This window comes from Trachemys scripta, chromosome 9, assembly GCF_013100865.1.
Source record: "Trachemys scripta elegans isolate TJP31775 chromosome 9, CAS_Tse_1.0, whole genome shotgun sequence".
Lineage (NCBI taxonomy): Eukaryota > Metazoa > Chordata > Testudines > Emydidae > Trachemys > Trachemys scripta.
Window position 1 is genome coordinate 11748253 of NC_048306.1, and position 24727 is coordinate 11772979.

The following is a 24727-nucleotide window of genomic DNA, read 5'->3' on the forward strand; positions in this document are numbered from 1 at the left end:
CATTTTTAAATTTTGAGCAACTAAACACCCACATCTGGTTAGAAAGATAGCTGGCTGAAAAGAAATTCTACTGGGATATTCTGTATAATTACATTAAGAGAAGAAAGAAAAATACTGTAACTGCCATCCTCTAGAATAAGTGTGAAGACCTTATTTGCAGGATTTTGTGGTATTAAAGTTAAAAATTGCTAGGATATAAATGCCAGGATTAAATCTCTCTCTCCTTCTCAAACTTCAATCATGCCTTCTCTTACTTTCCTCTCTTTATATCTTGGGGCTGTAATTTGCATGTTGTCCTATTTGTACACACATATTTGAATCAACACAAACAGATGTGAAATTAGGACAGGATAGCAGAAGTTACAGCCTTTTGCTACTGAAAAGTGAGATGCTGAAATCCATGATATTTAAAAGGAAACAAAGTAAGTATTTGAAGTCCAGCTGGCTGGAGAGAGCTCTCTGCAGCAGACACCAACTTTCTTTGCCAGTCTAATATATATAAATGCCGTCATGAACATCTGATTGTGTGAGCTCCCGCTAAAAACAATTACACAAATTAAAACAATAAGATAGAGTTTACACGTATTGATAGTAAACTTAGAAATGAAGCCCACACTGGGAGCAGATATAATTTGAGAAAATATCTGTTTAAAACATCTAGATTTAATTTTCAAATATAGAGGAAAAACAAGATAGGAAAATTCTAATGTGTTTAACTTAAAAAAACCCAAACATGTAGCTAATAAGATGTGTAACTCTCATCATCATGATTACTTGCTTGTATGTTACTATCTTTCCTCAGAGTGTGATTTTCCTGCCTTTGGAAATGCTATCACATTTGGACCACTACTGCAATACCAACAACAAAAATAGAGACGAGGTCCTCTGCCCTGTTTTGACCTGCTCCAGAAATGATGCAACATGGACTCAAAGCCAGCTTAAAGAGACATTAAGGATTTCTCTTACACAGTGGCATAGAGCAATACAGTTGCATTCTACCACCCATACAGCCAGCCCCAGCATGTGTCGGGGGAAAAGGTGCTGATACCTAGTTGCCAGAATGGTTCCTTAGAGGCTGTTGCAGCTTGATGCAAATAAGAACAGCCCTTGGCTTCTCTACATTGTGTTGAGGGCTGAACCAGCTCAAGGATGGTGGGGACAGGGGATGTAAAGGTGGTATACTACCACCTTTGTCCCACTATTTTGGGCCTGAGCGGAGAAGGTCTAGGTCTACATTTTTTGTAAAATACTGAAATGATCATAGCTGAACAAAATATTTAGCCATATACCTCTATCGGGTTGTGAAGTGTCAGGCTCAGTCAAGATATTTTGTTCTGGAACAGAATCTTCTTGCTGAAATTCATGCAAGCTATAAAGGAAAAATTATAGTTAATTCTGAGGCTTTCAGGCTTCAGATAAAACTAAATGTGTGTTTGGTGGCTATGTTATAAAAAACCCATAACTTCTAAAGCACAAACTCCAGACCTTGATAAGAGTTCTTTTTATTGATAAGGATCACTCTGACATTGAGCTACAGATATTAACATCTGATATAACTAGAGTCATTTTGCTCAGCATAAACCTTCTCAAAGTTCAAGGCTAAATGCATTTCTTGCCAGGTGAATCAGCGAAACCTACAGAAAAATGTTTTACATTAAAAACAGCATTTCTCGCCCTCTAGTGGAAACTTGCTGAAAACGACATGTGTGGCCTTGGCAGAAAAAGAGCTGAATGTCATAGACCAGTGGTTCTCAACCCACGGGCTGCTTGTAGCCCAAACAGCACACAGCTGCGGCCCATGTGACATCCTCAGGGCCATACAGGTAGTATGTATATTGTGTGGATGAAGCCCACATAACAAAGAGCTACATATGCAGCCCACAATAGTAAATAGGTTGAGAAGCAGACGTAGCCCATAAACAGGTTTTTATACTAATTCCAGAAAGGCTCCATGGTGTGCTATTGTACTTTGATATCAGCACACGTCAGTGGTTGAAGGCACAAAGCAGCAATGAAAACCTGGAGCCGGAACATCACTTTAGAATCTAAAATGGCAAACACAAGGTTCCAAAAAAAAAAAAAAAAATCCGTTGAATTTTACATGTTATCCTGCCATGACAATCAGTCAACTGGATTTTTATTATAATTTCACTTAGTTGTGAAAACTAAACTAATTCTCCAACAATCATCCTTTAACTTCCTTTAAATAATTCTCCTCTTCCCCTGGGAAAAAAAAAAAATCCTAGGGAACTAAATGATACATATTGTACCACCATACTAACCCCAGCTCTTAGTTCTGCGTATTCCTTTCTCCCTTGCTTTAGCCCTCTATATTTGTTATCTAGCCAAACATCATAATCAATGTAGATGATAAAGAGTCTTTTTTCATAAGTTACATCTGCTATGTAAAGACCACGCCTATCTATGAGGCTAAGTTACAAATATCTATAAATCAATAGGACCAGCTATTAAAGAGAACATATGGATACATGCCTTTGTTCTTATTTACTGGGGCCCTACTGTATGATGCATTTCAGTCATTAATATTTCCTTACTTTTTGAGGCTTTAAACGTTTTAGACAGAGGGTTAAATACTCAAAATTTTGAACAACTAATATTTTGAATACCCTTTAATGCTATTTAAGAGTGGAAGAGAGAATACATTAATCTTCTCAGCTTTACTTTCATTAAGGAGTTTGGAAAAAAAAAAAGTGTTTAAAAAAAACAAAATACCTTCATCCTGTGGGCCAAGTATTAAAGTGATCTCATCCTGGTTTCTAACTCTGGACGCACAAGAACTCAGACTCAGAGTGCAAATTGAGCAGTTCAGTAGCTAGTTAATTGTGCAGGCAAAAAGCTACAGCTGCACTATCCTGGTTGCCTTCTTCCATTAGCATCCTTTTGGGCAGAAAGCAACTTTGAAAGTTCATTTTCAATTACAAAGACATATTGGAAAGCAGCCATGGAAAAAATGGTTCCCTCCCTTTTCGTGCCTGCTGTTCTTCGAGATGTGTTGCTCATGTCCATTTCATTCTAGGCATGCGCACGTCCACATGCGCAGTCATCGGAGATGTTTGCATTTGTGGTATGCATAGGGTTGGCTGTGGCGTCCGCTTGAGTCCGCATTCATGCATCAGTATATCAGGCACCGCCGGCCCTACACCCTCTCAGTTCCTTCTTGCTGGAAACTCCAACAGAGGGGCAGGAGGGCGGGCAATAGAATGAACATGAGCAACACATCTTGAAGAACAAGTTACAAAAGGCAGGGAACTGTTTTTTCTTCTTCAAGCCCTTGCTCATGTCCATTTCATTCTAGGTGACCCACAAGAGTGTCCATGGCAGTGGGCTCGGAGTTCACTTTTGTGCAGCTTGCAGCTCTGCTCTGCCAAAGCCAGCATCATCTCGAGCTTGCTGGGTAAGTGCATAATGAGACACCAACGTGGGGCCACCACTCCCAGGAGCCACCGGATGCTCGTCCTGTACAGCTGTAACTCCCTCAGCCCCGCCCCGGTCCCTTCCACGCAGCTGTTTGCGTGACTGCGTCTCCTGTCTGAGGTCTGTACAGCTGTGTCAGAGGAGGTGCCAGTGTGGAGCACTGGCTCCTGGGAGCGGCGGCCCCATGTTCTGCTCCTTTCATCGCTGCGGTTCCCAGGAGAGCCCTGCGGTTCAGCAGATACCGATTTCTATCTGCGGATATCAAATTGTATCTGCGCAGGGCTCTACAGATTGTACCCTGGGTAATGTCACAAGTATTTAATCAAGAATGGCAAACCATTGAAATTTATGTTTTTGGAGAAAAAAAACTCAGAACCAGCAGTTCAGATGACTGAGAATTAATATAATAGCTGCAAGAGGTAATGAGGATGATGTTCTGCGGAATCATTTCCCTGGCTTACAAAGTTCTAGTCAGGAAGGTATTTTCCTCAATCCTGCTTTCATTGACTATTGGGAGCAAGACTGGGTCCATAAGGAAGGAGGATTACCATTTTTAAATTGGGTTGCTTATAGTTTCAGTCAGTTGCCTTTCGATGGGACGTGTACTCCTAATTCACTTAGGTACTTTTAAAAGTATCTCTACAGTATATCAGTGAAATGGAACAATTAATACAGGGGTAGGCAACCTATGGCACAGGTGCCGAAGGCAGCACGGGAGCTGATTTCAGTGGCACTCTCACTGTCCAGGTCCTGGACACCGGTCTGGGGGGCTCTGCATTTTAATTTAATATGAAGCTTCTTAAACATTTTGAAACCTTATTTACTTTACATACAATAGTTTAGTTATATATTATAGACTTATAGAAAGAGACCTTCTAAAAACGTTAAATTGTATTACTGGCACTCGAAACCTTAAGCTAGAGTGAATAAATGAAGACTCGGCACACCACTTCTGAAAGGCTGTCGATCCCTGAATTAATATGACCACACTTTATTCAAAAGGCTTACTTTTCAGCCTCTGTACGGTGTTCGATCTTTCTCTTGATTCGACTCTTTCTGGTTAACATACGCGGATGCTGCTGTTGATCCAGGGAAGCACATTGTAAATTAAGTACGGAGTTAGCTTCTTTATTTCGATGGCTTCGCTTTTTTCCTTTTGTAACACAATCTTTAGACAAACCAGTGGTTTTTACAGTCGTTTGAGATGGTGACTGGACTCTACCTTCCTAAAAGTAAATAAAATAAAATAAATGAATGGAGATGTCCTATCTCCTAGAACTGGAAGGGACCTTGAAAGGTCATCGAGTCCAGCCCCCTGCCTTCACTAGCAGGACCAAGTACTGATTTTGCCCCAGATCTCTAAGTGGCCCCCTCAAGGATTGAACTCACAACCCTGGGTTTAGCAGGCCAATGCTCAAACCACTGAGCTATCCCTCCCTCCGTAACAAGAGTTAAACAATTAAAGCTATTTCATCTTCAATTACAAAAAGGTATCAGATTGATCACTAGTTGGTTTTCCTCCAATAACTTTATGAGGAATTAGATACTCTAGTCCAGGGGTTCCCAAACTTGGTTCACGACTTGTTCAAGATAAGCCCCTGGCGGGCTGCGAGACGCTTTGTTTACCCGAGCATCCGCAGGTACGGCCACTCGCAGCTCCCGGTGGCCACGGTTCACCATTCCCGGCCAATGGGAGCTGTGGGAAGCAGTTACCCTGAAAAAGCCGCAAACCAAGTTTGGGAACCCCTGCCCTAGTCTCAAATCTTGTATCGCCATCATAGTGTCTAGCAGATCTGCTTTATAGAAAAGCCTCTCTAATCAAGTTTAAAGGAAAAAAAAAAAAACACCTCTGTCTAGAAAGTGACAGGTTACATTAAAGTAACCAGTTCTCCCAGTCCCTAATTTACTTTAACCATACTATTTAATCAGTAACTTTTATAGAGCGGGTACTTTTATTGAGGACTGTAACACTCAGAAAACAAGTTTTAAAATTTAAACAATGACTTTCAAACTTCTCTTGCTCTCAGAATGGTAAATTCAGTTAATCAAGAGACAACGTATGTGGGTTCTCAATTCAAATGCAAGAGATCGCAATTGTAATTATGATCACAGCATCTTAAGTGCTATACTATTAATCCTCAAGCACTGTACCTGAATTGGTTCCATTCCCGAGGCATCTTCAGCTGCATAGCTGACATATCTTATAGCACTAATTATCCCCTGAACAGCAAAGCGCTTGTGCTCCCTGTAGTGCAGGTCTTCAATCTCTCTCTCCATTTCACTTATGGCTTTCAAAACTGATTCAACTGCAAAAGAGCAATTCTCACAAGCTTAACAGTTTTAAAGAAATACAAAACTACTAAAAAGTATCAATGTTGGATGCATAAAAGAAAATTGGAAAGACCTTCTTGCTAAATTTAAATTATTAAATTGTCTTAAATTTGAACTTCTCAGTAATTAAATCCTCCTGTTTTCTCATCTCTCATTTTCAGAATATTTGGGGAGCAAAGCTTTTCAGCCAGGTCAGAGTTAATACTGAACGATCAGAGCTATTCAAGGCTCTGCTTAATATACTACTGCTAACGTTCTTTATCATTATCACATCTTATATTCTTCAATACGACACTGACTTTCAAGCTGACTGAAGATGTAGCCGAAGCAGATGTTGGTACAGAACAGAATATCTACGGAGTATAAATTCAGAGGGACAGATTCTCTGCTGATGTAAACTGTCAAAACTTCACTGCCATCAATAGAGCTGACAATTTACACAGCTGAGGCCTTGGTTCAGAGTCTATCTTCAGAATGATTTTTCCTTGAATGACATTCCAGTATTGAACCATTGATATAATCCAAGTGTAAAGCAATCAGAGTTGCTCATTTTGAATACTTGTGACGAAATCTCAGATAGAATGAGGCACACGTAATGGGGATATTTTGTATGGTGTAGGATACCTTTATTATTTTTACAATACTTCAAAAAAGAATTTGGTGCTGGTGGGAAAGGACGGTATCCACCAATTACAGTTTTCTTCATTTGATCAGCTTCATTTTGAGTTTTAATCCACTGGATAAAGTTTTTCACTTTGGCATCTCTGGTATATGGTTGGCCTTTGTGCCACCCTGTTAAAACAAAAGGTTTGGGTATTGAAATAAAAGGATCAAATAGATTTAGTAATTGGTTTTTATAAATTGCTACATTTGAACACAATATACCCAGAAAGCCAAGTCAGAGATGCTAAAACAATGTCCCTTCTACCAGTTGATAGTGGCTTTATGAAAAAGTGTAACGGAACCCTTAAATGGCACTTGGATTTAACACACACAAACCACTAGATACCCTAAATGCTAACATCTGGGTAGTAAAACAGTTAAACGTTCTTTCTAGAACTAGCTAGTTATATTCTGTCCCACACAACAGTGTAAAAAAAGATGAGCAAGAATCAGCATTTCACACCAAAAAGTTACCTTTTCCTCCTCAGAGAAGACCCTATTCTCTGGTTACCATTGTGTCTGCAGCAAGATAGGTCTATTTCAAGGCTGTTGGGCTGAAAACAGTCTCAGCTGATGATTCTGAGATGCTAGCTGCGGCTCTGATTTAGGAGCAAGGTGGATATAAAGCAGGGTAGCTAACATACTGGAAGCAAGTGAGGAGGACACTAAAAATCAGCAGCTCTTCATTTGGGAGCACTGAAATCTAGAACTAGATACCTCTGCCAAGAGGAAGATTTGTGGCTAATCCTGATTCAACCAATCAGAAGCTCCTCTGCAGACCCCCACTGAGTGTGTTGAGGCATCCAGATACTTTTATAAAGAACGATATAAAAGTGTATTTTCTTGTTTCCATCCGCCTATAGAGGGACTCAGTACTCAGTATGTCTGGGCTGACATATCAAGAATACTGTAGAAAGAACAAACTGGATAGTAAAACAAGGATATGTCTGGGGAAGAATGTTTACTGGGCTGAATTTAAGATTAAAAGCTATACAGGACCTTTTGCAATAGAACGGAAAGCTTGAATCTACCCAAAAAAAAAAAAAAAAAAAAAGCAATTGATAGAATTACAGTTTTTATAAAGGTTCCTTGTTGCATATGATATAGAAGCGTCAAGTTCTTAAAATAGTCTGTAATGAAGCAATTAACGAGTCTTCATATGGACCAACCCAACAATAGCACAAACGCTGGATATATTATTATAATTTCTTAAAATATACTATGATGATTTAGCAGGGGAAGACATCTTACATCTTTCCATTAACATACTGCAGTGTTCTAACTTTTGTAACAATCTCAACACTTTCAACTCATAACTGTCCTGATCCGCCCTTCAATATCAGTTAGCTCATATATTCTCATCATGGCTTGTGTAGAGTCCATCTGACATCAGCTCAATGAAATTTTAATAGTTTTACTCAATAACTTCACTCTTCTTCTTCCTTCTTTTGTCTTCTTGGGCACATCTCTTGTAGACAGGAAGGAAACCTAACCACTTTGTGGACCGACCAATTTATGAATGCTGAAACTGGATTGGTCCCAAGTTTATAATCAGGCCAATAGGAGTTAAATATGGGGGTATTTTGTTTGGGGGGAGGGTAAGCGAGAGAGAGAGAGAAAAAGGAAACCTGGAGTTATTAAATGGAAAAATACAATTTATTGAATCTCCATAGAATTTAAGAAGTGGCACTTTGGTAAAATAACATCTCTGAATGAAGGAAGCAATGCAAGGTATGCTACAGTGTGATGTTGGAATCTGCTTTAAAAGCTAATTGGTTTTGCTCTGTATCTAGAAATACTACAGACATCTTCAAGCTGAAATACTGCAGGTTATATACTCCTTGGTAAATGAGGTATGTGTCATGTAAAATTAATTTAAAAATAGTATTGTATTTACCTGTAATAAACATCTGACTCTCATTTGAAGTTGTAAGGTAAAGTGTTTTGGGAGTATTCTCAGTGATGTCCCGCACCACTCTCATCTGTGTGCACACCAAATAGGTCACTAGAGAGAAAAAATCATTTCAGTTTTTTCTGGTATATCAAGGTTCAAAAGCTGCCCCATACCAAAGTAGTTTTAAATATGCACTAAAAAAAATAGTATCTTAACTCTTGATCCTGCAAAAACTTAACAATGTGGTCAACCCTTCACTCGTTTGTTGTTAGATCTCACAATTTGGGGATTGAATTGGATTCGTAGCTGTTAAACAAAGCAATAGATTTCAGTGGAGGTTAAACATTTGTGCAAATTTTCACAGGATTCAGGCCTTGGCAAGCCATGCTACGATTAAGTTAATATTTCACAATTTGCACATCACAGATGTTTTGTCTCATGAAGATTTGCGTTCAGATTAAAACTATGCATAAAAATAACTTTCCCAAGTAGTTTCTCTCTCTCACATATATGTTGGAGCTGCTGTTACACTTTGTATGAATAATTAAAACAGACAATAAATCAATAGACCAGGAGGTTCAGGCACTTCCCAGGGATGTAGGAGACCCAGGTTCAAGTGTTGAACCTGGGTCTCCCACAACCCAGATGGAGTGCCCTAAGCACCAGGCTTATTGGCCATTCTTGGAGCAGCCTTCCTCATGTTTTTCCATAATTTTTTTTGAAAGGTCTCGTTTTTGTTCCACATTAGAACAGAATTTCTCATCTTCCAGCCAGCCCTACTACCTAATTCTTCATTATATGACACAAAGGAATCTGTCAGTGTTAATAATTAGAAACAGCAACTATGGTCATATACAATTCTACATTTGATTTCCTCCACTTTAATATTTCAAGTATTCTGTAAATGAGGCCATACAACTATGATAGTTAAAAGGGGCTTAATTGTGATACCATAATGGTAAACAACTTTTTTCCCCCAAACTTCAGAACATCCTCCGCCTCCAAACTCATTTCCCCTTAACCAAAAAACACACAGAGTATGAGAAATAGTAGTTAATTTCTTTCTCCTCTCCCTACCCCTCACTCCTATATTCTTAAGGTTTCGTGCTATTGTGGCTAGAGGTGTGATCTCATCACAGATGTTTCTGTGATACATACAAATTACTTTTGCCATGGGAAAGAAAGTGTTATTTAAGTTGATATAGCCTAACAAAAAGTTACGTCAATTTCAGCTGCATTCAAAGTGGAAGAAACAAATCAAGTACCAAAAACTAGAGAAAAAAAATTCTTCTGAAAAGATGTTACAATCAATGGTCTAAAAAGAAATAGCATCAGTCCATGAAAAAATATTCAGTTCACAGTCTTTAATGAAGAAATGAGAGACTAGGATAGTGTCTGAAAAATCTTGACTAAGCAATTGAAAAAGACTGTCAATAAGATATATGTGCTAAGCCAATACAATGTTAAATAAAACTAAATAAAAATAAGGCCTTAATATGTATTGTTTTAAAAACATTTAGAATAAAAGAAAGAGAAAGAGCAGAGTATATCCTTAAATGCTAAGATACTATTTTCTAATGATTAAGGGTCTGTTCCAAAGCCCAATTAAGTCAAGGAAGTCTCCCAATGACGTAATTGTGTGTTGGATCAGACCCAAATAGCTTGAGTGGACAGGGCTGTTCCTTCCTTGCTGAGAGATCCCAGATGGTGGTTTAGGAAATTGCTCATCATCCCGAAGTATACTCAAATGTCCATTTCCACAGAGTTTCAACGCGACTCCCCTCCCATTCAATCTGTACCGGAGTCCCTTGGGAGGGTTAGCAAAGAAGCACGTAATGAACGCACCCTGATGATACTCAGCGCTCCCTCTCTCTTTGACTGGACCCAGCCTATTCTGACAAATACCAGAGTTTAGGTAAATTTGGGTCATGGCTGAGAATTGCAATGCAGATAAAACTGAGGTGATGGAGATGCTGATAGCAACTGGAAGATATGGCCCGTTGAACTGAGGGTGCTCATTTGCCTATTTGATATTAAAAGTTACAATATGGGGAGTATAATCTGATTCACAGCATTTGTTAGTCACTCAAAGCAGCAGTTTCTAGGAAGGCCTTTTTCCACCTCCATATGGCCAGGTTGCGACCAATTCCTTTGCATGCAGATGCTGATACCATCATACATGCCTTAGTCACCTCAAGATTGTAATGCCTTCTACACTGAGCTTCATCCGGAAACTGAAGATTGTGCACAATCTAGCAGTTTTATTAACCTGTGTGGCATGCTGAGAACACCTCATGAGTGCTCTGTGACCTCCATTGGATCCCTGTTGGTTTCTGGGTGGAGCTTAAGGAGTTAGCTTTCACTTGTAAAGATCTACACAGCTTAGGACTTGCCTACCTGAGAGGCTGCCCCTTTCCCTGTACTGTACTGTCACAGTTACAGTCACGGGGAAGTCATTTGAACTGAGAAAGGGGGCTACCAACAGGGTGTTCTCTGCAAAGGGCTTGCAAATTGGAATTCACTCAAACTTGGTTCAAAATAGGCCAGATCAGCTCAATTTTAGGGCATGTTGTAAGGCCCATCGATTTACCTGGGTTATTGGGGAAGGTCTGCTATGATGAGGGCTACCATCTTTTGTTGAGGTGGGCATTGTTTGGGTCTGTTTTCATTACTGTTCGTTTATTTTCTGATTTGGGATGAGATTAGTGATAATTTGAATTATGCTTAGAAGATGCCTACAGAGAAAAATATTGTAAACGGAAATAAACAAGTAAATAATAAAATAGTCAGACTATTATACGATAAATACTTGGGTGAATATGTTCAAATACATCCGGCTGAGAAGTGGCAAACAATTCCAGAATGAATGGTTGGTCTGATGTCCCATCAACAACATGTGCCCAGCGATGTATCCAAAAATCTTCACTATATTCTGCACAAACAAAATTTTATTTAAATTAAAGAATATTCCACCAAATTGTAACAATTCGATAAATGTTGAAAATAATTTTTATAAAAACCTCTCTTTCTTGTTCGTTCAACCCTTCCTACAAATATTACAAGACCAATAATATCACAGGAATGATTGTTCGGTAAGTTATCCAGTTCTGACCTAAAAACAAAAATTAAAGAGAAATGGTTGATAATGCTTAAAGACCTGAAATTTAAATCACTCTGAAAAATTCCTAAATAGTGCCCTGAGCAGAAAAGTAGGGAAGACATAACAAAGTATAATAGATGTTTTCCTGTAATATTCCCAGTTAAAATTCAATAAAAATTAGCAAAACATTAGCCCACACTTAACAGAACACAAACCTTTATTTTACCTTGTGACAAACCGATATCTAACTTCAGGTAATCTCCACTCCGGTTTAACCATTTTTTCTGGAATAATGTTAACTTTAGTTGGAGGATCTCGAACGTTCAGGCTAATTTCTGGGGAGAAACAATATCATTTTAAGCATAAAAATGTATTCAAAGGAAACCTTTACTTTGACTTTCTCAATAAGTAGAGAAACAAGGTGGGTGAGGTAATATCTTTTATTGGACCAACTTTTGCTGGTGAGAGACAAGCTTTCAAGCCACATAGAGCTCTTCTTTAAGTCTGAATAAGAAACATTTTTGCTGAATAAATGCAACACTCTTACTTTGGCTCACTGCTTTTGCAAGTACTAATAAAATTTGTCTCTCTGATTTTAGGTCACTACATGGATAAAATGAGGAATGTAAGGATGTCATAAAAGGTTGTAACAAATGATACGAAGAACCTTGCTGGATTGTCCAGCTCCACGCATGGGGTAGTCTGTTAATGATCCAGTTGAATATTTTAAAAACCTTCTGTCAACCATTATCGACAGGTTCTTAAACACTCTCGAAGATCACCATCATTTACAGATGACTTGCAAGGGATGAAATAAGAGGGAAGACAGCTGAAGCGCCAGTGGCGGAAGTTCTGATTTGACTCCAAGCGATTAGGATCAAGAAACTCTGTTGTATATTTCCATTACAAGCAATTCAGCAGGTGCAGTACAGCCACTGACAGTGTATGCAAGAGATTTGGGCTTGGGTGAGGGCTACTTGGTTGAAGCTTAATCCAGATAAGAGAGAGAATTACTAGATTAGTGGAAGCAACCCAAATGATTATCTAGTTATGTGAGCTCCAGATATTTATGGCAGGAGGTTATTGTTTTTAACTCAGGCCTGCAATTTAGAGGTATTGTTATACCCTGGGCTGAAAAGGCAGTAGTTTTGAAGAATGCATCTGGTGCGGTATGATCATGTTTCAGTGGCCCTTGCTGCACTCATCCCTGCCTTTGTCACTTTGAGATTACTGTAATACACTCAATATCTTACGACCACTCGGACGCTGAAGATTGTTGCTAAGCACACTGAACTATGTTCATTAGGACCACATAAATTCAGTGAACTAAGAGATGCACACTGCCTGTGGATTACTGCAAGGAATTCAAGGTGTTGGTTTTAACATTTAAAGCCCTAAATGGTTTGGGTCCTGAGAAATCACCACGGTCCTTGTTCTATGCTACCACAATTGTAACCAGCTGAGGAACATAAGCTAGAGCTCACCAGCTAGAATATAGAAAGTTGTTATCGGGATAGTCTCTGCAAAGATCCCTCAACTATAGGATGCATTTTTCCCCACAAAACCTGGCTTTTTTAATCTTTCAGACACACAGACTCATTTTTGGGAATCTGAGAATGAGGATAGGAGAGAATATTTGGTTATTTGGAAGATGGGATATAATGGACTAGAAGTGTATTATGACAACGGTCAGTGATTTTAGCAGTTCAGTGTAACTGTTGATTATTGTGTTTCAGTTAATTACTGGAAGGGCACTCACAGTATGTGCATGTTCTAAAATAAATAAATACCCTATATCAGGATATGTGGCTGACAAAGTATTTAAATCAGGCCTTTGTTTATACATTTTATTTTTTTATACCACCTGAGATAATTTACTGAAACAGCATCTCACTTTCAAAGTCATTCTGAAAATACAGAGCAAGTGCATGCTCAAATAGTTATAAAAAATGGATAGCTGTTGTCCTGCAGAATTTTTCTGATATTCTTGCAGTCTACAACACTACTCTGTCTTTTTACAAGATCCATGAATATAGCTCATACAATGATCCATGATACGTAATTTTTTTTTTAAGCTTATGCCAGGGAAAAATATTTGAGCTATTTGTCAAAAAGAGAAAAACACAGAACATACACATTTTGGATGAGAGAAAATTAGTTTTTTTTTTTTTTTAACACACGCTACATCTATAGTCTGCAGATGCCCCATGACACTTCATTATTGAGTTATGGTGCTTATTCTTGCATTGTGCAACTATTAGCCTTTATTATATGTAGCCTTAATTTCCAAGTTGTTTTTAGTCTCATCACCGATACCCCAATATGACACCAAACTGAAGATTTCCATAAGCGTTAAAAATTTGAGTGATTTTTGTTTATACAAAAAGGAGTCTCAGACTAGCATATTTGACAGTGCCTCTTTGCTGCAGGCAGGTCTGTGGCAATTATAATTACTGTTACGCTGGCTTGTAAGCATTAACAGTTTTCATTTCCGTCTTCCCCCCCCAAGTCTCCCTGCCTGGCAAAACATTTCTCTCTCCTGCCAACTCATCATAAACACTTCAGATGCTAAGTACTGGGTTTAAGGCAAAATGCATGAGACAGAGAATACACGGCTTTGAGCAGTGCAGCACATTGTTTATTTTCATGCACTGTAGTGACTACATTAGCAAAACTGTCATCGCGAAGAAGAAAATTAGATGTATACACCAACCCCCAAAGATATGTATTTTTGTGTGTGTCAAGGAAATGGCTTTTCTGATTGCTGTTTAATTCAGAATAGGAGTATGTAAGGAAGAGGAGTCCATATTCAGGAAGAAAGAAGTGTTGGTGACAAGGCCTGTTATGGGGAGGCCATTGTCTTGCAATAAGGCATTAGCGTTCTTGTATTAGGACTGTCTTGGCTCTGTCACACCCTGCAACAGCAGAAAGGAAGCCTCTTTTCTCTGTGTTGAGGAACCAGTACATCAAAGACCATGATACTGTTGTTTAGTGCACTTGGTAACAATCATCAATACAAAATGAGATCTTAAAGCACCAAACTTTTACTTCAGTGGGGTGCAACATGGGCACCGGTATGGATTGTTACAGGACGTGACTCCTAGAGCCCATCTTTAATGATCCGGATGAGGATGTAAATATTACATTAATTTAATGTCACATACAAATATATTTGGAAGCAGGGCCAAATTAAGACATAAGCACTAGAGCCCTGTACCCAGGGCCCCAGCACTTGGACTTATGTGATTACATCAGACAGAGCTTTCTCTTACAAAAAATTGATAGTTTTTCATCTAATGGTTGTGGAGGGAAAAAAGCTTGGAAACATGACTCAAGTGTAACCAAAGCAGGAATATCTACCCCAGTGTGCAGACAGCCTGAAACAATAGCTGTGAGAGATATGAATTACCTCATTCATCTCAAGTGGGTGAAGCGCCAAGACCTACTGCTCTCGCTGACCACACCAACACCATCCCAAAAATGGACTGTGTATTTCACCTGCCTTTAAATGGGAACTGAAGGTAAATCATTGAAAGGCCAGGTAATTTCAATAACTGGTCAGCTGAAATGGTATTTTCTAACTTTTTAACAGCAATATTTGGAATCAGATTTCTGGGATACTTAACCAATTGTAGTAAATCTCTTCATCTGTGAATCCCCTGGTGTTGGCTGTGTTTTAAATGGATAACTGGTTTTGATACCATACTGTTCAAGCAGAAGTACTGTGCCAATCTTCATACTGTTATACCACTCAGGACATAAAGAATTCCACAAAACCATCGACATCATGCCTGAACTATCAGCAACTTCAAAATAAGCCTAGAAAAGAAAAACCATACACGTGTTTGACCTTTAACTACATGGATAACAAGTTTTCATTTTTTTGGACAACTATTAAAATGCCTGTCCAATTAACAGTAATTTCCTGAGTAGTTTTGATACTCATTATAAACTTGAAGCCATGGTACGCTCTACAAGCTTAAATTCAAACATAGGAGTGCAAGAATCCTATATTTTCCTGCATCACAGTCCCAATTATGTAGCTGCTCCTGTCCAGCATTTCTAAGTGCTGTGAAAAATGCCATGAATCACTTTCACAATATAAACCTAGAGGAAATACTATGGGCCGGAGCTGTAGGACTACAGGAAAAGAGATGAATCAAGCAAGTGGGAGAACACTGTTACTAGCTCATCAGGGAATCTCACTTCTCTGTTGATCTCAATCCTGCAAAGATTTATGCACATGAGTAGTCTCTATTGACATCAGTGGGAGTACTCACAATCATAAAGATACTTGCATGTTTCGTCTTTGCAGGGTCAAACTCGCAGTTTGCTACTAATGTGTGATCTTCACCAGTTTTTCAAATAAATACATAATAAATCATAATCAGCAGGGTGGTTCTCTCTCCCAGAGCTCTATTAGAAGGGTAATTTTGAGTCTCTCCCACTCTCTCCCCCCACTTCCTATAGTGAAAATGTTCACATTTCTCACAATTTTAAGGTAACCCCTCAAATAGGAGGAAAAAAAAAAAAGTCAGATTTTTTTTTAAAAGATGATAACACTTCAAAATGCCTGTATAAAGAATCTCTATTAAAAATTGTCAAGTTATAACTCCGGAATCATTTGGTAAACAGTATGGGTCATAATACTGTGTATAGGCTGGTTTTCCAGAAAAAATATATTACTAGCAGAGGGGTATTTTGTCATCAAAGCTAATACACAATTTTATATAAGAGCCCCCTTCATGTGGAAATTTTGTGAACAAAATATTCTGACAGAGAAAACTTTATGTGAACACTTTTCACAGGGAAATCTTTGTATGCCAAATTGGGAAAAGTTTGCATGCCAGCAGGCTGGAGCTGGAAAAACTTTCTAGGCAAAGTCCTACAAATGCACTTCAATACACACAAAAATGCGTATGTTGAATGGTTCACCACCGCCACTCCTCTACTCAGAGGAAACCCTGTCTAGGGACTATGATTGCGCAGGTGACCCAATCCACATAATACCTCTCAGATCTTCCAGGATACTTACAGAACGCAGCAACAACTCAGTGGAACAAACCTCCTTTCCACTGACGTTCCCACCTGTATCCACTTATTTGTTAGCCTCCAACAATCACCATTATGCTTTCTTCCACACAACCCCCTACGCGTGGTCATCCATGAACTCACCTGCAAGGCCCTACATTCTCCCTTTAAGGCCCTCTTAAAATCTATTTCTGCCATACTGCCTGTGCTTATCAACAAGATTCACTATAGAATATTCCTTTTGTGGTTCCCTTTCCCTGACCTCTGTATTACTTGTCTGTCTGTCCTCAGATTGCAAGTTCTTTGAGGCAAGTCATTTAATTATTATGTGCTAGAATATTTTTGTTACATGCAGAATAATGCACACAGATCTTTGTGTGTTAAAAACAATTCAATACACATAGCTCTAGGCACATAAGATTTTACACTATGTGAGGACTTCAGAGCATTATGGCCTAAATGCAGAATACCCTATTAATAAAAGAAAGATGTAATGAGCCAATCGTGCTGGATCTTTCCTCTTCCTCAGCTGCCATTGACTCTTCCACTTGAATCAACTCTAGGTATTGATTCCACAGTTAAGACCAAGGACTGTGACTAACGTTCCGCCCTTGTTCCTGAGCAGTTTAGGAATACCACCTGGCCTGGATCTGCTGAAATATAGCACCAACAAGAGATCCATACTTATTTTTCATCTGGGTGGGGGAATGACAGCTTAGAACAATAGGAGCGTAGAGACCCTTCTTCGCGCAAAATGTTATGTACTGTTGCTCCTTTGAAAAAATCCATGCAGGCCTAATTCAGGCTCTTCAAAAACATGTTTTTAAACAAAAACAACCCTTTAAACTTAAAGTCAAGATTTCTATGATAAAAACAAACACCTAAAAAACTAATATTACAATATAAAAGCACCTAACCATTTGGAAGCAATAACCAAATAAAGTCATGTACATGATATTTAAATACATTAAATTTTTCTTGGAGAATGTACACATGTAAAAATTAGCAAACATTACAACTAGTGCTGTCAAGCGATTAAAAAATTAATCGCAATTAATCGCACCATTTATTTAAATAAATATTTTGGATGTTTTTCTACATTTTCAAATATATTGATTTCAATTACAACACAGAATACAAAGTATACAATGCTCACTTTATATTATTTTTATTACAAATATTTGCACTGTAAAAACAAAAGAAATTATATTTTTCAATTCACCTAATACAAGTACTGTAGTTCAATCTCTTTATCATGAAAGTTGAACTTACAAATGTAGAATTATGTACAAAACAAATAACTGCATTCAAAAATAAAACAACGTAAAACTTTACAGCCTACACGTCCACTCAGTCCTACTTCAGCCAATCACTCAGACAAACAAGCAACAGAGGGTCCTGTGGCACCTTTAAGACTAACAGAAGTATTGGGAGCATAAGCTTTCATGGGTAAGAACCTCACTTCTTCAGATGCAAGACTCAGACAAACAAGTTTGGTTACAATTTGCAGGCAATAATGTTGCCCGCTTCTTGTTTCAGGTGATATTGTAAAGTGAGAACAGGTGTTCGCATGACACTGTTGTAGCCAGCGTCATAAGATATTTACATGCCAGATGCGCTAAAGATTCACATGGCCCTTCATACTTCAACCACCATTCCAGAGGACGTGTCCATGCTGATGACAGCTTCTGCTTGATAACGATCCAAAGCAGAGCAGACCAAAGCATGTTCATTTTCATTATCATGAGTCAGATGCCACCAGCAGAAGGCTGATTTTCTTTTTTTGGTGGTTCGGGTTCTGTAGTTTCCGCATCTGAGTGTTGCTCTTTTAATACTTCTGAAAGCATGCTCCACACCTCGTCCCTCTCAGATTTTGGACAGCATTTCAAATTCTTAAACCTTGGATTGAGTGCTGTAGCTATTTTTAGAAATCTCATATTGGTACCTTCTTTGTGTTTTGTCAAATCTGCTGTGAAAATGTTCTTAAAACAAACATGTGCTGGGTCATAATCCGAGATTGCTATAACATGAAATATATGGCAGAATGTGGGTAAAACAGAACAGGAGACATGCAATTTTCCCCAAAGGAGTTCAGTCACAAATTTAATTAACACATTTTTTTTTTAAAACGAGCATCATTAGCATGGAAGCATGTCCTCTGGAATGGTGGCCGAAGCATGAAGAGACATATGAATGTTTAGCATATCTGGCACGTAAATACCTTGCAAGGCCGTCTACAAAAGTGCCATGCGAATGCCTGTTCTCACTTTCAGGTGACGTAAATAAGAAGCAGGCAGCAGTATCTCCCGTAAATGAAAACAAACTTGTTTGTCTTAGCGATTGGCTGAACAAGAAGTAGGACTGAGTGAACTTGTAGGCTCTAAAGTTTTACATTGTTTTGTTTTTGAGTGCAGTTATGTAACAAAAAAAAAAACAAAAAGACCCCCCTACTACATTTATAAGTTACACTTTCACAATAAAGAGATTGCACTACAGTACTTGCACTAAGGTGAATTAAAAAATACAATTTCTTTTGTTTATCATTTTTACAGTGCAAATATTTGTAATAAAAATAATATAAAGTGAGCACTATACACTTTGTATTCCGTGTTGTAAAAGAAATCAATATATTTGAAAATGTAGAAAAACATCCAAAACATTTAATAAATTTCAATTGGTATTCTAGTGTTATAAGTGCGACTAGTTATAAGTGTGATTAATTTTTAAAATCGTGATTAATATTTGAGTTAATCGTGTGAGTTAACTGTCATTAATTGACAGCCCTAACGACAATAATCTTAACTGACTCTTTATGATATAGTTACCAAGAAAAATTCAGTTTGAGATAAAGACAGACAATTAAAAAAACAACACTGACACGGGTTTAACACCATGAAGCTCTATAGTAACTGGGCTTAGTCACATATAAACATACACACGGGATATATCGTTTTCATACTTTTAAATGGTTAAGCTTTTACATTGTAACAATTTTAGGGTTTATTTGTTGCTGACTGTAGGACCCTTGGCTGTACCCTTACTGTATGGGAATAAGAAGTATCTGCACACCTCAGAACTACTCAAGCAAGTTGGATTTTTTCCCCCTACCTGATACGGTATATCCAGTTTTTTGTCAGGTTTCCCATAGTACCTTAGTCTAGCCTTATGCAAGATTCTCACAAGCAATGGATTGAAGTGTATTCTGCTCCTCCAGTTCATTTCCAGATGACCAAGAGAAGTTAATTTGGATACTAGTGAAAAAAACAGAAAGCAGGGGGAAAAAAAAGTAAAAATCAAGTGATAAAACAGTCCACATGCTTGAATTTGAATATACCTCTTTGGTAGTACATGTGCTGCTGCGTGATTTGGATCAGCAGATTATAGAAATATATTAAGGCAGACAGGATTTCATATGTATTTTATAATGTTTCTCATAAAAAATAAAACTGTTTGCTAATGCTATATAAACAAACTCAGTTCTCAGCCCTCTGTACAAAATACTGAAGTTTTTTTTCTTCCAGAAACAGTAGTGGCATATATGTTGAAAGTACTACTACTACTACTACTTTTTTATCACGTAAGTAAACAACAAACAAAAAAAAACAGTGGGAAGCTTTTATGAAATACAGATTTCAGTGAACTAGGGCCCCCAATCTTTCAGTGAGTTGTGCATGGGCAGACTCCTGCATCTAAACAGAGCATTGTTCACTTTTGTGGGGCTGTGTGTGTTTACAGGGGCCTGTTAGTGCAGGACAGGGACCTATGTTTCTGTTCAGATTTCACTTCAAATCTGAAATTGGGCCCCTACTTACGAGGAGTATTTTCAGTAAATACTTTCCATCACCACTGTTTTTTAATTTAACATGTTTTTGCAATATTTAGAAACATACTGAAGTTTACTGTTTAAACTGTGAGGGAATTAGCCAATGTCTACAATAGGCTTGCTTTACCGCTACAGGAATATTGGTAGACTATAATGGCAGAGGACTCATACTGTGGATGCAGCCCTACTGGCATAATTGCACTTTGATCCAGTATAGTAACCAGCCCAGAGGCAAAATAAGCTATAGTGGTAAAAGCATGGCTTTGACGGTAGAACTGCATCTACGCTGGGGACTTCTGGTGGTACAGCTACCTTGGTCAGCGATCACATCCCTTTACACACAGTAGACACAGCCAGCAAAGTTCTGTAGCACAGACCTGGCCTTAGTTACCATGAAAGGTAACACAACTTACCACTTATAATATAATCCAAATGATAACTGTGAAATGAAGGGCTTTGGCCAGATCAGAATGTTTAAAATAAACTAAAAGGTACTTCTTCACAAGACATGGAATCATTGCCAGGGGATGTTGTGAGGGCCAAACTATAACTGGATTCCAAAAAGAATAAGTTCATAGAGAATGGCTCCATCAGTGGCTATTAGCCAAGATGGTCAGGGATGCAACCCCACACACTGACAGAAGCTGGGATTGCCCACTGTCAGAGATAAGTTACTGGGCTAGGTGGATCATTGGTCTGGCTCAGCATGGCCACACTTAGGGTTACCACATGTCTGGGTTTTCTGGAACAAAGCCTCTTTTTGGAGCCCCCTTTCTCGCTAAAGAGATAGGGGGATTTAAAAAATAACAGGAAATGTCCTAGGTTTTTACAGAGCAGACAAGTTGTAGGTCAGAAGGAGCCCTGATTGGTCCCGCTCCTGAATCTGCGGTCCCCAATCTTTAGCTGATTGCTCCATCCCCCTGCAAGCCCCAGCTGCGGATCCCACCCACGCAGGCCCTGGGGATGGGAGACCACAGCTGTTGCTGCGTTGTGCCAGCCACCCGGCCAGGGAGCGAGGCCACTCTCCACTTCCAGTAAGTGTCCCTGCTGCAGGGACCCAATTTTACCCTCCCTCTAGCTCCTCCCCTGCCCCCAGTGTCCTCTTTTTGGGAACCTGAACTAGGATAACTCTAATAAGCATCAAAGAGTCCTGTGGCACCTTAAAGACTAACAGATGTATTGGAGCATAAGCTTTCGTGGGTGAATGCCCACTTCGTCGGGTGCACGAAAGCTCATGCTCCAATACATCTGTTAGTCTTTAAGGGGCCACAGGAAACTGTTGCTTTTTACAGATCCAGACTATCACGGCTACCCCTTGGCTACTAGGATAACTCTCGCTGAAAGTGCGACAGGTACAACCCCCTCGCCAAGTAAAAACAACCCCAGGGCTTAGGCCAAGGGGCCAGGTCAGTTTCCAGGCCTGACACGGCCAAGCAGCCCCCCGCTTACCCTCGATCTCGACGCGCTCCGGCAGCCGGCTCGCCAGCCAGATGTCCCCGTAGGGATCTTCGTTGTTCCACAGGGGCAGGTAATGGCTCCGCCCGCCCTTGAGGGGCAGGCGCCGTTGCTCGTCGGGCTCGCGGCCCCCGGGGGGCAGGGCCGCCGGCGGGTCCCGCAGCACGTTCAGCCGCTCGAGGCACAGGAAGCCCGAGCTCAGCTTCTTCTCGTCGTACAGGTAGGAGCAGCGGGTGAGGCGCAGCCGGCAGCCGGCGCGCAGCGCGTTGCGCTGCACCAGGGCGTTGAGCGGCGGCGCCAGGCAGCACTTCTCCCGCCGGCTGCCGTCCGCCAGGGTCACGTCGTAGCAATAGGCCGGGCCGGGCGGCTTGGGCAAGGCGCTGCTGGGCGGCGGCGGCGGGCTCTCCGCCATGTAGCGCTCCACCGCCACCACGGCCACCGGCGGGGCCTCCGCCAGGGACACGCTCAGCTGGGAGGAGCGGAGCACCTCGTGGCGGAGCCTCTGGAGCCAGGAGGCCGGGCCTGGGCCAGCCCCCTCCTCAGCGCGGGGGGCGCTGGGCCCCACGGCCGCGTCCTCCATGGCGCTGGGCCCCTCGGAGCCCCCGGGCAGCGGCCCGCTTGGGCTCCCTCCGCCTGTCACTGGGCGGGCCCGGGGGCCGCCATGTTGCACGCGCGAGGGGGCGGTTCCCGGAGGCGGCCGCTGGGCCCGCGCGCTCCATTCGAAGAGCCCAACGGCTGCGCTGGGAGATACGCGCGGGAGGGGGGAGCGCAGCGGGCCCGGAAAGGGGCGGGGGGCGGGGCAGAGAGCAAGAAGAGGAGGGGGAGGATCTTGCAGGGGAGGGAAGGATGGGGGCAGGGGGAGGTTCTGGTAGGGGTAGGGGGAGGATGTTGCAGGGAAAGGAAGAATGGGGGACAAGGGGAGGTTCTGGGAAGTGGAGGATGGGGGGGATCTGGGGTGGGAGAAGAGGTGGAGAGAGGCTCTTGGTACTGGGGAAGAGGCTGAGGATCTGGTAGGGTTGGAAGGGGCAGCGGGGACAAGTAGGAGAAATTTGGGGCATGAAAGGATATGGCAAAGAGAAGTCATTGAGCATGTCTCCTTTGTGACATGGGCTGCTGGGGTACATGAAACCTGGCTTTCCATAGAGTATTACGTCACGTTCAAGGGCTCAGTCCTTATTTTCCAGGCACTCCCTGGTGTGAGCCCAGGATATGTAAAAGAGGCTAAAACTCAGGGATGAAGACCGCGATTGACAACGCTGCTCCTCTGGGACAATAGGACTCTCTACAATAAGGATAACACTCATCTATGAGAGACAGATCTTTCTGGAGGGTCCGAGCTGTCTGAGACTGGAATGAATTTCCCCGGGAAATCAGGAGCATCACAAACCTCATCATCTTCTGTCCCAAAGTGCAAGGTGCATTTCTTTGACCTTGCCTGCCAGGTCATAGCCACACAGCAGTGTGTACGTTTAAAAAAACACACACCAACACACACCACCAACAAAAACGAACAGTATATTCCATTGCACGCATGGTTCTCCTGTTGAGGATGAGTGAATGAACCACATATGACAATTTTTAGTCGCACCACTTAATGGAAGGTGCTCAGATACTACAGAGATGAGAGAAGTATAGGAACCTATGTAGTATAGAACTTCTATTATTACTTTTGATTTGTATTGTGGTTGCACCTGGGTGGCCCAATCATGGTTTGCTTTACTAGATACTGTACAAATGACAGCAGAAAGATTGTATGGTCCTTGGGAAAGGAACTATCAAAGTATAAGACAAGAGGTGGATATGACAAACAGAGAACATAGACAATACTAATCAGCATGATTCAATAACTGGGGAAAACATGCATCTCAAACTTGCACTTACAACAGCTTCATTAGGTCTCCCTATTTTGTATCTGTGCTGTTTATTTCCTCTCCTGCGACAAAGGACGTTATTGGTTGTACATTTTTAGTATAAAATTTCTCCATATTGCTTGCAACCCTTACTGTTCTAATCTCACATGGTCCCCTTTGTCACGTAATTCTGTAACAGATATGGACTGGTCACAGAGCTTGCTCATATACACCAGGTACAGTTGAGGTTAGTTTAAATAAGATGTTACCCAAAATTGGGCCAGCTAATAAGCTTAGGGAGGACTAATGACCCACCAGAGTTTGGCAGAAAGCAGCACATTTATTATACTGATAGCTAAGCTCAAAAGAAGGGGAGGGGTCACACTTACACTCGCATACTCAAGCTCCCAGGACAGGCATGGCACTGGAGATGTCAGGATCCTTCAAGGTAAGTGTCCCACAGCACAGCGATGGACAGTGCGATGAAGGTAAGTCTTCCCGAGGCACGATGGAATGCAACGCGGCGAGAATACTGATTTCCCCATGTTAAGTATCCTTACATCTTATCAACTGTCTAAAATGGGCCATCTTGATTATCATTACAAAACTTTTTTTTCTCATGCTGATAATATCTCATATTAATTAATTACCCTCTTACAGTTGGTATGGCTACTTCCACCTTTTCATGTTCTCTGTATGTATATATATTTCTTACTATATGTTCCATTCTATGCATCCGATGAAGTGGGCTGTATCCCACGAAAGCTTATGCTCAAATAAATTTGTTAGTCTGTAAGGTACCAGAAGTACTCCTGTTCTTTTTGCAGACCTTTTGAACCTACAGGTTATACACAACATACAGATCACTGCTGCTCCTACAACATAAGGTACCATAGAATCTCAGAGTTACAAACACCAGAGTTATGAACTGATCAGTCAACCACACACCTTATTTTGACCCGGAAATACACAATCAGGCAGCAGCAGAGACTGGGGGGGCAGGGGGGGAGGAGCAAATACACTACAGTACTGTGTTAAACATAAACTACTAAAAAATAAAGGGAAAGCAGCATTTTTCTTTTGCCTAGCAAAGTTTCAAAGCTGTATTAAGTCAATGTTCATCTGTAAACTTTTGAAAGAACCAC

General features: G+C 40.6%; 1 protein-coding gene across 3 annotated transcripts in view; it reads right to left on the reverse strand.

Moving 5' to 3' along the window:
• The window catches only part of RADX (RPA1 related single stranded DNA binding protein, X-linked), a 35082-nt gene extending 12617 nt beyond the window's left edge, over window positions 1-22465 (reverse strand). Inside the window, exons 1-11 of one of the 3 annotated variants that reach the window (XM_034781115.1) lie at window positions 21727-22463; window positions 19563-19705; window positions 15050-15242; window positions 11650-11758; window positions 11344-11435; window positions 11133-11255; window positions 8327-8434; window positions 6391-6558; window positions 5587-5741; window positions 4444-4661; window positions 1290-1369 (exon numbers count right to left, since the gene is read on the reverse strand). In XM_034781115.1, coding sequence (XP_034637006.1) covers window positions 1290-1369; window positions 4444-4661; window positions 5587-5741; window positions 6391-6558; window positions 8327-8434; window positions 11133-11255; window positions 11344-11435; window positions 11650-11758; window positions 15050-15242; window positions 19563-19705; window positions 21727-22312 — 1975 coding nt within the window. In that variant the 5' untranslated portion in view covers window positions 22313-22463. Of the gene's footprint in view, window positions 1-1289; window positions 1370-4443; window positions 4662-5586; window positions 5742-6390; window positions 6559-8326; window positions 8435-11132; window positions 11256-11343; window positions 11436-11649; window positions 11759-15049; window positions 15243-19562; window positions 19706-21726 lie in introns of all 3 variants that reach the window. The other 2 variants (XM_034781114.1, XM_034781117.1) reach the window with 2 other exon arrangements.
• Window positions 22466-24727: the final 2262 nt, after the last annotated feature.